Source organism: Engraulis encrasicolus, chromosome 15 (assembly GCF_034702125.1).
Source record: "Engraulis encrasicolus isolate BLACKSEA-1 chromosome 15, IST_EnEncr_1.0, whole genome shotgun sequence".
Classification (NCBI taxonomy): domain Eukaryota; kingdom Metazoa; phylum Chordata; class Actinopteri; order Clupeiformes; family Engraulidae; genus Engraulis; species Engraulis encrasicolus.
Genome location: NC_085871.1, coordinates 34983748 through 34998747, shown reverse-complemented (window position 1 = coordinate 34998747; position 15000 = coordinate 34983748). Strand labels below are relative to the sequence as shown.

The 15000-nt window shown below is 45.0% G+C and overlaps 1 protein-coding gene across 1 annotated transcript in view; it reads left to right on the top strand.

Annotated features, from left to right (window-relative positions):
* Positions 1–15000, top strand: part of col7a1l (collagen type VII alpha 1-like) — a 145862-nt gene that overhangs the window by 42340 nt on the left and 88522 nt on the right. The window contains exons 15-20 of the mRNA XM_063217728.1: positions 538–687; positions 2441–2578; positions 5150–5296; positions 6145–6264; positions 13643–13789; positions 14331–14546. Of these exons, the coding sequence (XP_063073798.1) occupies positions 538–687; positions 2441–2578; positions 5150–5296; positions 6145–6264; positions 13643–13789; positions 14331–14546 (918 nt within the window). The remainder of the gene's footprint in view (positions 1–537; positions 688–2440; positions 2579–5149; positions 5297–6144; positions 6265–13642; positions 13790–14330; positions 14547–15000) is intronic.

Sequence of the window (15000 nt, the reverse complement as noted above, 5' to 3'; positions counted from 1 at the left end):
ATGTTTGTGGCTTTTGTGCACACTACGCTCATACATAGTCTGTAGTAGTCTGTACATAGTTTTTTTCCTGTTGTATGTAGGCCCTACAGTATTTCAACTTCTAGTGTGGAAGTCATTTTTTGGCGAGATGTTTCTAAAATGTTCTAAAACGAGATGTTTCTATACATGCCTTCTCATGGTCTCCAGTTGTTGTTTTTTTTTTAAATTTCAAGTATTAGTGTGGAAGTCATTCTTGACCACACGCTTCTGACATTTATTCAGACATGCTCAATGCAGTGTTTTTCTTTCGTATACTATATGTTTCAATTATTATTGTGAAAAGCATTGTTGGCCAAATGTTCATACACATTCTCAGATTCTTCTCTGTCTTATTCTGCAGAATGGTCAATGTATTACTATAAAATATTGTAGCAGGGGGGTCTTTTGGATGTTTTGGTTTCCTATTGTTTGTGCGAAAGAAGAATTTTATGGCCAGATGTTTCTGACGTTCATACAGTACACACGCAGTCTCTGAGTCTCCGGTGTGCCATTCTGCAGATGGTGTTCCTGCCCAGAGCCGCTACATGGACCACACTGAGTTAACGCACCGCATCACTGGACTCGCCCCACAGACCGTCTACCGCCTCAGCATCGCTGCCATCTACGGCAACACGGAAGGGCCAGAAATCTCACTGACACAGCACACAGGTAGTCTTGAGTTTTGTGACACTCTTCTGCAAAAACGTTAGCACATACATATGTGTAGGTCAGGAGAAGTATGTACTGATGCTTTTATAGTGATGAATTTCTTTCTGAGAGTACTGTAAACCCGGCAATGAAAAATGTAAACATAAAAATAGACAGTAAAAATCACAACTCACAACATTAATTTATTTCATTGTGACAAGGATGTTGGTGTCATAAACACTTGAAGCCTCCAGGGGAATGCTGCAATAGTCAATGAAAAAGCGTAACTACCATAGAATAACAATAGTATGACACTACACAGACCCTTTAGTAATACATTATGACTTGGCCATTGCCATTCTTATAGCAACAAACGTATAAATAGATTCTAGAGGTGCCAGCTATTCTTTATGTAGTCACCAGCCAGAAAGCCTTAAGTTTAAACCTCGCTCTTCTTGCTCTTCTGATACTAACTCTCAGGAAGTAGTCATTAACAAACCAAAAGTAGGCCTCGATCTGATCAACTAATTATGCCTTGCCAAAAGCAAGCCGTGCAGGCAGTGATCTCCTAAGCCTACAGCCCACTGTTCCTGAGGGGACACCCATGCGTCAGCACTTGATTGACACTATCTGGCCTCTCTTGGACTAATCTTTTGCCATGGGCGGTTTCTGTCTAACACGGCACAAACAGAGACTGCTGAGGGACTTGTTGAGACCAAGATCTTTGACAACGCCTGACAAGGCTTAGTAACTTGTACAGTATTAGCACCTTGTTCAACGTCTTTATGTTGGAGTTTCTTGTATGCAAGGCTCTAAATTCACTTTTTTGGTCACCAGCCAAAATGACCAGTAGTTGTAAATCTTAGCTGCCAAACACACACTCACCATTGTGTCAAATGTTACTAATGAGTCAAAGTAGCTAGTAAGTTGCTTGCTCTACCAACCAAACTGAAATTTCACCAGTATTTGACTGGTTGGCTGGTGTTAATTTAGAGTCCTGCTTGTATGTATATTGAAGCAAGCAACCAGTTATTTTCCACTCTATTTGCGATAAGATATGGCTAATGAAGGTTACTAATCATTGATTATGATTCATTTATTGATACGGTTTCCCATGGGAGAAGTAATTTAACAGTTTGAAATGGTTATGGACATTAGAAAAGCAAATTAAGCAATTCGAAAACACTGATTGTTTTCGGACTTGTGTTAATTTAATTTCAAGCTGCTGGCAGATGGAAGTTCCAGCAAGTAATCTGAAAAGAAATCTAGAAGGGATAACAGCACGAGATGTTGAAGGAAATGCACTTGTGCTGAAGGTTTTAGCATCTGCAGTGTGTGTGTGTGTGTGTGTGTGTGTGTGTGTGTGTGTGTGTGTGTGTGTGTGTGTGTGTGTGTGTGTGTGTGTGTGTGTGTGTGTGTGTGTGTGTGTGTGTGTGTGTGCATGCACGTGCGTGTCTTTGTGTGAGTGGGTGCATGTGTACGCATGTGTGTGTGTGTGTGTGTGTGTGTGTGTGTGTGTGTGTGTGTGTGTGTGTGTGTGTGTGTGTGTGTGTGTGTGTGTGTGTGTGTGTGCGCGCGCGCTTGCGTTATGTGCATGCGTGGTGCTTGTGTGTTTGTGCATGATTATGTGTGTGTGTGTCTGCTTATCTTACTTTTCACTTCACCCCAGTGCGAGTGTTTGTCTCTAGTTTATTTGATACAAGTGGCAATATGGCGATACAAGTAACAATTGTGACTCCCCACAAAATGATTTATGACTCTACGAATGCCACAGCTTCCCCCACAGACAAGGAGCCCATTCCGGCCATTAGAGAGGTGAAGGTGGTGGACATCGGCATCAAGACATTCAAGCTGGCCTGGAAGAAGACCCCAAGGGTGTCAGGATACAAGGTGTCCTGGAGCGCATTCCATGGTATGTATTGCAAATTAGTTGCCTGGCTCTTGCCCGATCTCCAGAGCTCAAACACACAGAGGTCTGGCAGGAATCAGGCTAACAAATTAGCAGGCGTAGCAACACATTTTGGACCCTACGTACTGCACAACCAGCTCCTGTAGTAGACCCACCTAAAACTGGATGTGTCTGGTTCTTGGTTGTGATTGGCTGATTTGGCGTTCCAAGCGTTCGTGAACCAAGCGTAAACAAACAGCATTTCAAACGAAGATTATACACACACGTGAAAGTTAGACAAGGAAGTGTAGCGAGAATGGTGGTGAATCTGGGAAAATACAGGAATCTCTGGTTGGGGTGTCAGTATGCTTGCAAAGACGTTTCATTCTTACGTATATCTTGCCCCACCTTGTCAGTGATTCATTTGAACAGTCTTGGACAGGCAATAAGCCACTTGAGTCCGTGGGTTTGTGTTGGATTTATAATGGCTATGGGGAGTTTTACAGCACTCTGCTTCATGTCGTGCTCCATCTCCCCTTAGCCGTTATAAATCGAACACCAAGCAACGGGCTCTCGTGACTAATTGCTTAACCCCCCCCCCACCACTACCACCACTCATTTATACTGCACATGTAGTATATCTGACTCCATGTGGGACCCTGCCATATGTGGGGGGGCCCTGGTGACTCAGTCCCACTTTGCCCCCCTATTACGATGCCCCTGGTTGCAATCACTTTCAGACATACGTACTATGTGCAGACCCTCAGTGTCTCCTCAGTAACTGCTGTACTAGTCCCATATTTAGTATTGCCTGGTACTGGGTCATGATGTTTAATTATTCAGTTTGCCCTTTTCCTCGCAAAAAATCTGTTTAACTTCAGTGAATGCCACATGCTTCATTAACAGAAAATTCTGAGCTATGATCTCAACCGCACCAAAACTAAATGATGGGCTTAAATGTGATCCTACCACCAGTATCCAAAAGTTCACATCACACTTTTTTGACCAGCTTGGTTTTCATCAGCATCCTGACAAAAAGATCACTAAGAACCGTGACAATGATTTAAAGAAGTTCATGTACACTCTTATGTTTAGCTGCAGTAGTGTATGTCTGCTCCTGACCTGCCTATGCATGTGGAACACAAAGCAGTGTCTTCACCACTTAATGTACACGGTACCTCCAGTGACACACAGTAAATAGTCAATGAAAAGTTAAGTACCATAGTACTACAATACTATGACATAACACAGGGCCTTTAGTAATGCACTACGACCTGGTTATTGTTATTATGGTAACAGCAGATTTATAACGGCGTGTTTTAATGGGTTAATGGTTATGTCCTTGGCCCTAGCAAGTAGGGAGTTTGCCTTGAAATCAGAGGGTTGCAGGTTTGAATCCTGGAGTCCTCCTGAACCCACATTGCCACATGGACTGTAAAGAATATCTGGAGTGTCTTTGGAGAAAATGGTCAGATAAGTGTTCAGTACATAATTATTATTACATTACAATGAGCTGATGCTTTAATTCAAAGCGACCCATAGTTATTTAAAGGGCATGTGTTATAGTCCCCTGAACAATGTGGGAGTAGGTGCATTGCTCAAGGGCACTTCAGCCGTAGGTGAAGGTGTAAGGAGAGTTAACTTAAAGGGGTATGCCACTATTTTGCTATTTATTATGTTAAAATGCTACACGGATCCATTGACTTTCACTAGCTTAGCGACATATTCCCTCTTTTAACTTGTCTTAAAGCAAGACAACGCTTAGCATGAAAAATAAGACACTTAACCACCTTTATAAACCCCAGCCAACGATTTTAACTGTATTAAGCCCCAAAATAGTGGCATACCCCTTTAAGGGTGTGATTCGACCCTGCAACCCTCTGATCTTAAGTCCACCTCCCTAACCAATATGCAACGACTGCCACGACAGAAATGTAATCGGTAGTTTGGGAGTTCTTCCCATTATCCTAACTGCCTTCCTCCCTTGTGCTTGTTGCCTTGTGATGACATCATAAGACCTCATTGAGGGCAGAGGTATAATTCAATATCTCACAAAAGTGCAATTCAAAGGTCATTTTCTCATTTGCAATCGGGATGTTGAACGGGGAAAGGTCCCCCTAAAGTTGTTGTGGCTAGGCTGACAAAGGGGAAACTTTATTGTTTTCTCCACAAAGGCAGGGCATCAGTGAAGAGCGAGGCCACAAGCAAAGGTCTTGGACGGGAGTTGGAATGATGGAATGTACCCAGTGGGTGGATTCCACTATGCGGACTCCGTCCTCAGTCTGTGCTTGTGGCCTCGCGTTTTGCCCCACTCTGTGGAGAAAACATTCAAGTTTCCCTGCTGTCAGCCTAGCCAGAACAGTTTCTTGGGGGACTACTCTTCATTCACCATCCCGTTTGCAAATGAGAACATGACATTAGAATTGAGCTGTTGTGAGATATTGAAACACATTGCTGTTGTCTGTGATGTCCTCACGAGGCCACGAGGAGGCAAGTGAGCGAGGGAGGCCGGGAGGCCGCATATTGGAATCCACCCAGTTTGTTGCTCTCCATCCTCTCACCATTGTGACACCGGTCCTCTGCCTCCCCCTACAGGTGGGGAGGAGAAGAGCCAGCTGGTGGCCGCCTCCTCCACCTCTCTGACCATCACGGGGCTGCAGGAGAGTACGCCCTACAAGCTGCAGGTCACGCCCATGCTGGGGGACCGCGAGGGCAGCCCCTTCACGCTCACCTCACGCACATGTAAGTAAAGAGTACAACTGAAGGACACCTGTTGCTTCACTCTGTCCTCTTTTTGTAAGTTGAAGGTGAAGATTGTGCACATCCCAGGAGAAGGTGCAGGACTAAGACTGACTGTCATTTTCGGAGTGAGGATTCCGCACTCTTAAAATCCAAGTGACACTACCAGGTGGCTCTGCATTGAAATGTGCATCCAAGTCAGTCCATTGCGGCCAGGGTGCATATTGCTACTGCTAATAAATGTTTTAACGTTTGATTTTAATGCTTTTATTAATTGTCACACCCTGCCTTGCCTTACTGTGTGTGTCCCTTTGCTTGAATTGATGGCCACCAATACAAAAAAATGAATGCTTCTTTTACGTCTGAATCTGAATCCGCTGTCTCATTGATTGTAGTTCGGCCTTGTAGCATACAAAGTCATTTCACACAAACCAGTCACTTGGACTACTGGTGAAATTGTGATGAATACAATTCCTGTCTGAAATGAAAGTGAAAGAAAGTGAAAGCCCATTGGGAAACTCCAACTCCCATTGTCATTGTGACACAGCACTCCACAGCACACAAGTGAACTCTGCACACTGCATACAACGAAATTGCATTTATGCCTCACCCATGCAAGGGGGCAGCCCTCAGTGGCGCCCCATGGGGAGCAGTGCGGTGGGACGGTACCATGCTCAGGGTACCTCAGTCATGGAGGAGGATAGGGGAGAGCACTGGTTGATTACTCCCCCCACCAACCTGGCGGGTCGGGAGTCGAACCGACAACCTCTGGGATGCAAGTCTGACGCCCTAACCACTCACCCATGACTGCATGAAATAGTCATTCTCATACTGTTTTTTTCTTTCTTCAGTGGACATGCCTAAAGTGGATAACTTTGTCACGTGGAACGTGACGGACAACAGCACGGCCTTGAACTGGACGAGGGTGGACGGAGCGTCTGGGTACCTCCTCTCCTACAGACACATCTCACGTAAGTCACACACAACACTAGCCTTGCGCGCAATCCTACGCACTTTCGCCAAAACATCGGTAGTATTATGGGATGGTCAGGACCAGGCTAACACAACACAACATGACAACATATTCAGGGACAGATTATGACTTCATTGGCCACTGGGCCACACAACAAGACAGGCCCCCATGTAAGTCACACAACACAACACAACATGACAACTTACTCAACATTTTCCAAGCGTTTTTTGAAGCTGTGCTTGATCTAAATGCAGCCAACAAGGTTGCCCCCTAATGTACCCCATTTTGGCACTGGGACGCTGTACTAGTCACGAAATGATGATACTACCGTGCTACTACACAACCAAGATACTTCACAGTCTGGTCGTTCCCAAACTGGGAGTCGGGACACCTGGGGGTAGGGGGGTATGGGGGTCGCAGAGGTACTGAAAGGGGGTTAACAGCTAACATAATTAGCAGGTAACAGGTTAACAGCTAACATTATTCCATAATTTGGCTATTCTGTATTCGCTTGTATGGTTAATACGTTTGAAGATGTATTTGCTGTCCTGTGAATTTCTAAATATTAGTGGACAAACTAGACATTTCGTTGTAAATTAATATTTCTATAGGGTAGACTATACACTGGCAACAGGCAAATAACTACTCTTGACTTCACCCATACATACAAACACTGTTTGTCTGAACAGCCTAACTTAAATTCATATACTGCATGAGAAGCAAGTGGTTAATTGAGGAAACATGTAGGTCGCAGCAATTATGTAAGGGTTAACGTTCGGCGAGAAGGTCGCTACCGTGGAATAGCAGCACGACAGAGAGAATCTTTAGACCCCGACGCGGAGCGGAGGGGTCTTGTTCTCTCTGAAGTGCTGCTATTCCACAAAGCGACCGACTCGCCGAAAGTTAACCCGCTTATTATATGGATATACTTAAATGATTCACACATGGCGGGGACATTTCTTTAGGCCTATTTAATGTTAAGATTGTTGCTGCGCAAAACAAAACAGTGCCGTTGTGGAACACCGCTAGGCAACAGGTAGCCAGGACAACAGGTGTTGTCTATCACAGCAGCTGATTAGAGTCTTGTTGAAAAGTCGCTTTAGCAGTGAAAAGTCTTGTTGCCATTGACAGCGGTCTGTTATAGACCAACCCGTCCGTTATCGAAAAATAACAGACGTGCGAACGTTGGGGAGCCCCGTTGAAATGAATGGAGCATTCGACCGATGACGTCACAACCATATAATAATAAAAGGTTATCCACTCTTACAATGAAGGGACACACGCACGCACGCACACATACACACACACACAGACAGACAGACAGACAGACAGACACACACACACACACCCACCCACCCACACACACACGTGTGTGCGCACACACACACACACACACACACACACACACACACACACACACACACACACACACACACACACACACACACACACACACACACACACACACACACACACACACACACACACACACACACACACACACACACACACTTTTGGGGGCATGTGGGAAAAGGAAGGTCAGAGTGATTGTAATAATTGTAGTGAAAGTTTGAGTGTATAGTGGCCGAGAGGATGGTGGCTTTGTGTTAGTCCAGTGTGTGAGAGTTGGGTGAGAGTGTGTGCGGTGAGTTTGTCCAGAGGCTGTATGGGTTTAATGAGGCTGTCCTTTCTGTGAGCACGGGTCTCATGCCTGCCTGGATCACTGGTAGGGCTGCACAATATCAGAAAAAAAATCGATACTCGATAACAGCATGCAGTACCTTGATAACGATATTTAAACAATATTTAGAAATATTGCCGAGTGTTTTTCTTGTCACTAATTTGTTGGTCTGTGTGGGGGGCATGGCTTTGGTCATGACGGGCTTCTTGCGCATTTGTTGACCTTCAGCTAGCGTTTGGACCGCACAGAAATGTTTTACTTGGCGATAATTAAGTCGTTTTTGCGATATGCATATCGCCACTCTGGATATCACGATTTTGATACAGCCCTAATCACTGGAACTCGTGTCTATCTGTCTAGCAGTGTTGGGGAAGTTCATTTTCTACTGGAACTAGTTCAAAATTCAGTCCACACATTTCAAAATGAACTAGTTTGTTCATAGTTCATAATTGTTTATTATAGTTATCATAGTGGATTGAACTAGTTCAGGTACAGCAACTGCCTGCTACTGTCACATTGGAGGAGGCTCAGCTAGCTCATTCGTCACTCCTTTCCTAAGTTGAGATAACACCTACTCTCCCACACCTGACTCACCTCTGTCTCACAGAAAGAAAAAAAAACATTACTTCTAACTTCTAAAGAGTACCTGGGTGTGGGATGATTGCTCATTGTTCCTCCACCTGTTCAATCCCGCAGCTAACTACAGCTGGTTCATGCCACTCATTCATCACTTGAGATAACACTTCCTCTGCACCACCCAGCTCGTCTTCGTCATCTCATAAAAATGACACATCTCACAAAAAAGACAGATGTCATTTGTACATGTATTCACACTGTATACTTCACTATTCCATTGCTTTATGGTGGAACCAAGCTTAATAAATGCATCATATAGAACTTATTCTTGCCAAGTCCACTAGTTGTGTGCACATGACATAAGCACACAAGTGTGCAAGTGTACAGTGTCTGTACAGTTATGTGTTTATAATCGACATATATTTCCTGGTTAAGAATAGATTTAACGATTTTAAATAATTAAACTCCCTCAAACTAATCACTACCCGATATAATTGGCTGGCTCATTGACTCATTTCGCCTCATTTCTATCTTCATGGTGTGTGGTCACAGTTCTGGTGCGTCATGGCTGCCATGCATCATTGTTAATGTGGACCAGTTTAGTATCAAGTCTTTACACACAGTCTGCTCAAAAAACACTGTGTCAATATAATTTATGTTCCGTTAAGATTAGACTCCCTCAAGATCTCCTCTGATAGACTGATGAGGTGGGCTTTAACTTCCTAGGAACAGACCTATGTTGATGTAAATCTCAAAAAAGAAAAGCTGATTTGCTGTTCCATGTGAATTTGGTCATGACAACTCTAGTAGCTGAATTAACAGTTGAATGTCTATTCAACAGTGTACTTTTTAGGTAACCATAACAACTGTTGTAGCTCAATTAAGACTTTAAGCCTTTTTTAAGCAGTTGAATGAATGTTAACAGTTGAACGTCTGTTCCACGCTGTAAGAAAAGACACTGTAAAAGAAACAAATAACACATAAACTAGGTTTTAAAGTCCTGTTATGGTGGCTTATTACGTAATGGCCTCTGAAGTGCTCTCTTCCATGGAAATAATAACTTGGTGGAGTGAATTAATTTCCACTGTGAGTAGTTCCATGGCAATCACTTCGTAAGAGGGCACTTCAATGGCTGTCATTCCATTAAGGCAGGGGTGCCCAACCTTTTTTTAACCGAGATCTACTTTTGAAGTTGATGGTCTGCCGTGATCTACCAAGTCAAATTTAAGGATGTCAGTATGAAAATATTCACCATTATTATGAACAAAATGTTTTTAGTAGGCTACTATGGCCGTATCTTTTCAGTGTGTTTTTTAAAAGTGTGTTGAATAGCCTATGTTTACAAAGCAATGGAGCACTGATAGTATGCAGAGATAATTTCTGTCATGATACACAAGTCATAAACAACTGAAACAATTTCAAAACGATAAACATTTGGTAGGCTATATAAAAAGGCATATGTAGGCACATAGGCCCTATTTCTAAAATATGATGAAGCATTATCATGCCTTCAGTGGTAGGCTACAAATTAAAAAGGGCTCAGAAATTCACCATTTGTTATGGGTAAATAGTAGGCTAGTTAAGTTCACTTTACTATGAGAGAGAGAGAGAGAGAGAGAGAGAGAGAGAGAGAGAGAGAGAGAGAGAGAGAGAGAGAGAGAGAGAGAGAGAGAGAGAGAACTCATTGGATTGGTTAACACCCCTGTTAAGAGTGACTTCTTCTATGAAGGGTGGTTTTTTTTTCAGCTCTCTGGGACAGTAGCACGGCAAAGGCTTTCTATAAGCGGACTATAAGCCTGCACCACGAAGCTGTGACAACAACACCTCTCTGCTAAACGACCTGAACAGTTTCTTTGCCCGCTTTGAAGCACAAAATGACACTCACCCACAGAAAACTCCCCCTCCCCCCCATGATCAACCCCTTTACCTGTCCTCTGCCAGTGTTAAGAGGACACTGGCCACCATCAACCCACGCAAAGCAGCTGGCCCAGACAACATACCAGGCCGAGTGTTGAAGGATTGTGCAGAAGAGCTGAAGGATGTCTTCACAGACATCTTTAACATCTCTCTGGAGCAAGCAGTCATCCCATCACTTTTCAAAGCTGCTACCATCATACCTGTGCCGAAGAAATCATCACCATCATGCTTCAATGACTACCGTCCTGTAGCACTGACGCCCATAATCATGAAGTGCTTCGAACGGCTAGTCCTGTCACACATCAAAGCCACCCTACCCCCCACCCTAGACCCCTACCAGTTCGCATACCGAGCCAAGCGATCCACGGAGGATGCAATTTGCTCTGCCCTCCATCCAGCCCTCACCCACTTGGACAATAAAGACTCATATGTGAGAATGCTGTTCATTGACTTCAGTTCAGCATTCAATACCATAATACCACAACAACTCATCAGAAAACTGGACAAACTAGGTTTCAGCACCTCCCTCTGCAACTGGCTGCTGGACTTCCTGATGCAAAGACCACAAGCAGTACGGGTAGGGAACAACACCTCGAGCACCCTGACCCTGAGCACGGGGGCTCCGCAAGGTTGTGTTCTCAGCCCCCTGCTGTTCACGCTGCTGACACACGACTGCACAACGACCCACAGCACTAACCATCTAGTGAAGTTTGCGGATGATACAACACTGGTGGGCCTCATCACCAAGGGCGATGAGACTCACTACAGAGAAGAAGTAGACCTGCTGGCCAGATGGTGCAAAGACAACAACCTCCTGCTGAATGTCAACAAGACCAAGGAGATTGTTGTCAACTTCCAAAGGGTCCAAAAACAACTGCCACCACTGACCATCGACGGCGATGCTGTGGAGAGAGTGAGCAGCACCAAGTTCCTTGGAGTGCACATCAGCGACGACCTCTCTTGGACCACCAACACTACATCACTGGCGAAGAAGGCCCATCAGCGTCTCTACTTCCTGCGCAAACTAAAGAAGGCAAGTGCTACACCCTCCATCATGACAACATTCTACAGAGGAACCATAGAGAGCGTCGTGTCCAACTGCATCACAGTGTGGGGAGGAAGCTGCACGGAGAAAAACAGGAAGACACTCCAGCGTGTTGTGAACACAGCGAAGAAGATCATTGGAGTACCACTCCCCTCCCTGCAGGACATTTACACCACACGCCTCACCCGGAAAGCACTGATGATCATCAAAGACACAAGCCGCCCTGCACACAAACTGTTCAGCCTCCTGCCCTCTGGAAAGATGTACAGGCGCCTCCGTTCCCGTACCACCAGGCTGGCGAGCAGCACAATGCACCAAGCGATCAAGATGCTGAACACTCAACCCACTCTCCCTCCACTGTCAGCCTCTAGCCAGCAAGGCCACTGACAACCCCCCCCCCCATCCCCCCACCACCATATCTGCGACTGAACATTCCACCTGCACTACTATACTCGTGACTGAACTTTCAACCTGCACTAACTCAAAACATGCACACACACACACACACACACACACACACACACACACACACACCACACACACACACACACACACACACACACACAAGCACACTGCACTTTCTGCACTAAACCCAAACATACACACACTGACACACACACACACACACACACACACACACACACACACACACACACCACACACACACACACACACACACACACACACACACACACAGACACACGAACACACACACAAGACGCACACCGCACCTTCTACCTGCACTAAACACATACACACACATACACACACACACACACACACACACACACACACACACACACACACACACACACACACACACACACACACACACACTGCTGCTGGTGTACTTGACAGACCTTTTTTAATATTTATTTTCTTCAAAATGCTACTATTACCATGTCAGAACGCTATAAAGGACTTTTTTTAGGAAAAGCACAAAAGCACAACAGATACCTCTTAATGTATGTCCTCTACAAGTCTTCTGTTGTCCAGTCTTGCACTTTAAATGTCTGTATGAGCACTGTCTATGTCCATACTGTCTTAAGTCCATGTATAAGTACTGTCTATGTCTATACTGTCTATGTCCTTACCTAGATTAGTCTATGTCTAATGGGAAAGCAAGAAATGTAATTTCAAATTCTTTGTATGACCAGTGCATGTAAAGAAATTGACAATAAAACCTACTTGACTTGACTTGACTATTGTGAGTTTGGCCAATCGTTTTGTCCACAACTGGAGCAAGAAACAGCACAAATTGAAGTGAATGCCATACATGTCAACAACTAACATTTTCCTTACTACACGCGGCACGCGATGTAAATGCAGTTAGCGATGATGCATGCGACTAGCGATTTGGACGAAGATCCTCGCATATCGCCGCGTCATAACGCATCATTGCGCACATGTTCTGTTACTCACTCGATGTTACATGTGTGCACACATTAATCAACTGCAATACCCTTTGTCACTTCCTAATGCTTTCCCCTCATGCTGTGTTACCGTGGGACTACTTATCTAACCAATACAGAACCAGCAGCTTGCTATAGCCTACTTTTGAAAGACAGTATTTTCCCCTTCACATTATACTACATGCCTCGCAATCGACTGCCACTCCCCTAGAGATCGACTGGTAGCTCGCGATCGACTGGTTGGGCACCCCTGCATTAAGGGCTCTGCCAGCAGGGAGCGTTTTTAATATTGAGAGAATTAAAAAAATCCCCCCCCAGGGCACTTTCGGACACTCTCTGGTTGTTGCTCAGTTGCACAGGATGTCGTCAGGTACGATGATTTAAAATACAGAAAATACACCAGCTTTACTTTGAGTGAAACGAAGGAAATAAACAGTCAACACACAGATATGACCTATCTAGCACAGAAACTCCACCTGCTGGCATGCTATTTTGGGTAGTAGGATGAATGCTTAAAGTTTAACAGATTTACCGCATCAAAAACGGTCATTCTCTGCGACTTTAGCAATGAAGGTGCTTAGTGCTCTGCATTCGAACCGATGTATTGTCTATTAGATGTATTAAGAACAGACATGGTTCTCATGCACCCGTGTGTGTGTGAGTGTGCGTGCATGCATGTGTGTGTGTGTGCGTCTGGATGCTCATTTGCGCGCGCATGTGTGTGTATGTTTCTGTTTGATCACAGAGGTGGAGAGCACAACGGAGACTCTGACTGCTGCCGTTTCGTCGTTTAAAATCAAGGACCTGCTGTATGGCCGCACCTATGTCTTCTCCATACGGCCCCTTTACGGGGAAGTGGAGGGCCCAGTCACCACCATTCACCAGAGAATAGGTACTTGCAAGTGCTTACCGTACGGTAACAACACTTTATTTCACGCTTCTCTGTTCATTGCATGATGTAAGAAAATAGAACATTATTTCTTATACGTACTGTACGTTTCTAACACTAACGCTAATTGAGGGTTGGGTGATTTATCGACCGAAATTTCATGTCGATAACGGCGAATCAGCCTTGGCAATGTTTATTTGGACATAATTTTTTGAGATTATTCTCTGATTCTCTGATGACAAGAAGACAGTGGGGTCAGATATGCTAGTACCCTGGAATAACCGGTGTGTGAAATCACAGGCTACCAACATATCGCTCTACAAAGTATATCATTCTTATCAAAACACACGTTCACAGAATTATGATTGGTGTGATTTGTTGTTCTAAGTCGGGAAGCCCCACATGGTTCCTCACACACATGTATGCATACAAACACACGCACACACGCACGCACGCACACACACACACACACACACACACACACACACACACACACATGCTCAGAATGATGACTCCCATCCCATAATGTTCCCATGATGCTCAGTTGGGAAACCTCGGCTGGTCCCTCTCCACACCCTGACTGCCACCTCGGCCCCATCCTCTGCAAAGGCCATCACAGCCTCCAGGACCACCAAGGCCCGTAGCGCCCCCACCCCCGCTCGCACCACGGCCAGGAACACACGCACCCCGGACAGCAGGGCATACTCCACCGCCCCCCAACATCCACACCACATAGACACAACACCTCCCCCTGGGACAGGTAATGAAATGCACAGTCACACTTCTTTAAAATATATATTTTTAGGGCCCTACCGTGGCTGATATGGTAGGGCACACGTTTACCACTCGGCCGACCCGGGTTTGATTCCTGGTCCGGGTCCTTTGGCGGTCCTTCCCCGTCTCTCTCTCCCAGCTCGCTTCCTGTCTCTCCTTCACTATCCTGTCTCACAAAAAACAATAAAGGCTGAAAAGGCTAAAAAAAAAGTATATATTTAGGGCTTTTTTGCCTATATTTGACAGGACAGTTAGAGATGGTGACAGGACGCGAGAGAGAAGGGGAGGATCAAATGCGGAATCGAACCCGGGTCGCCGGTGTAGTAACCCAGTGCCCCACCGTTAGGCCACGGCGTAGTCACACTCCTGTGTGCAAGTCTGCAATTTGAAATATCTGTGCAAACCCTTGTTCCATAGATTTTTGACAATAAAGTACACTT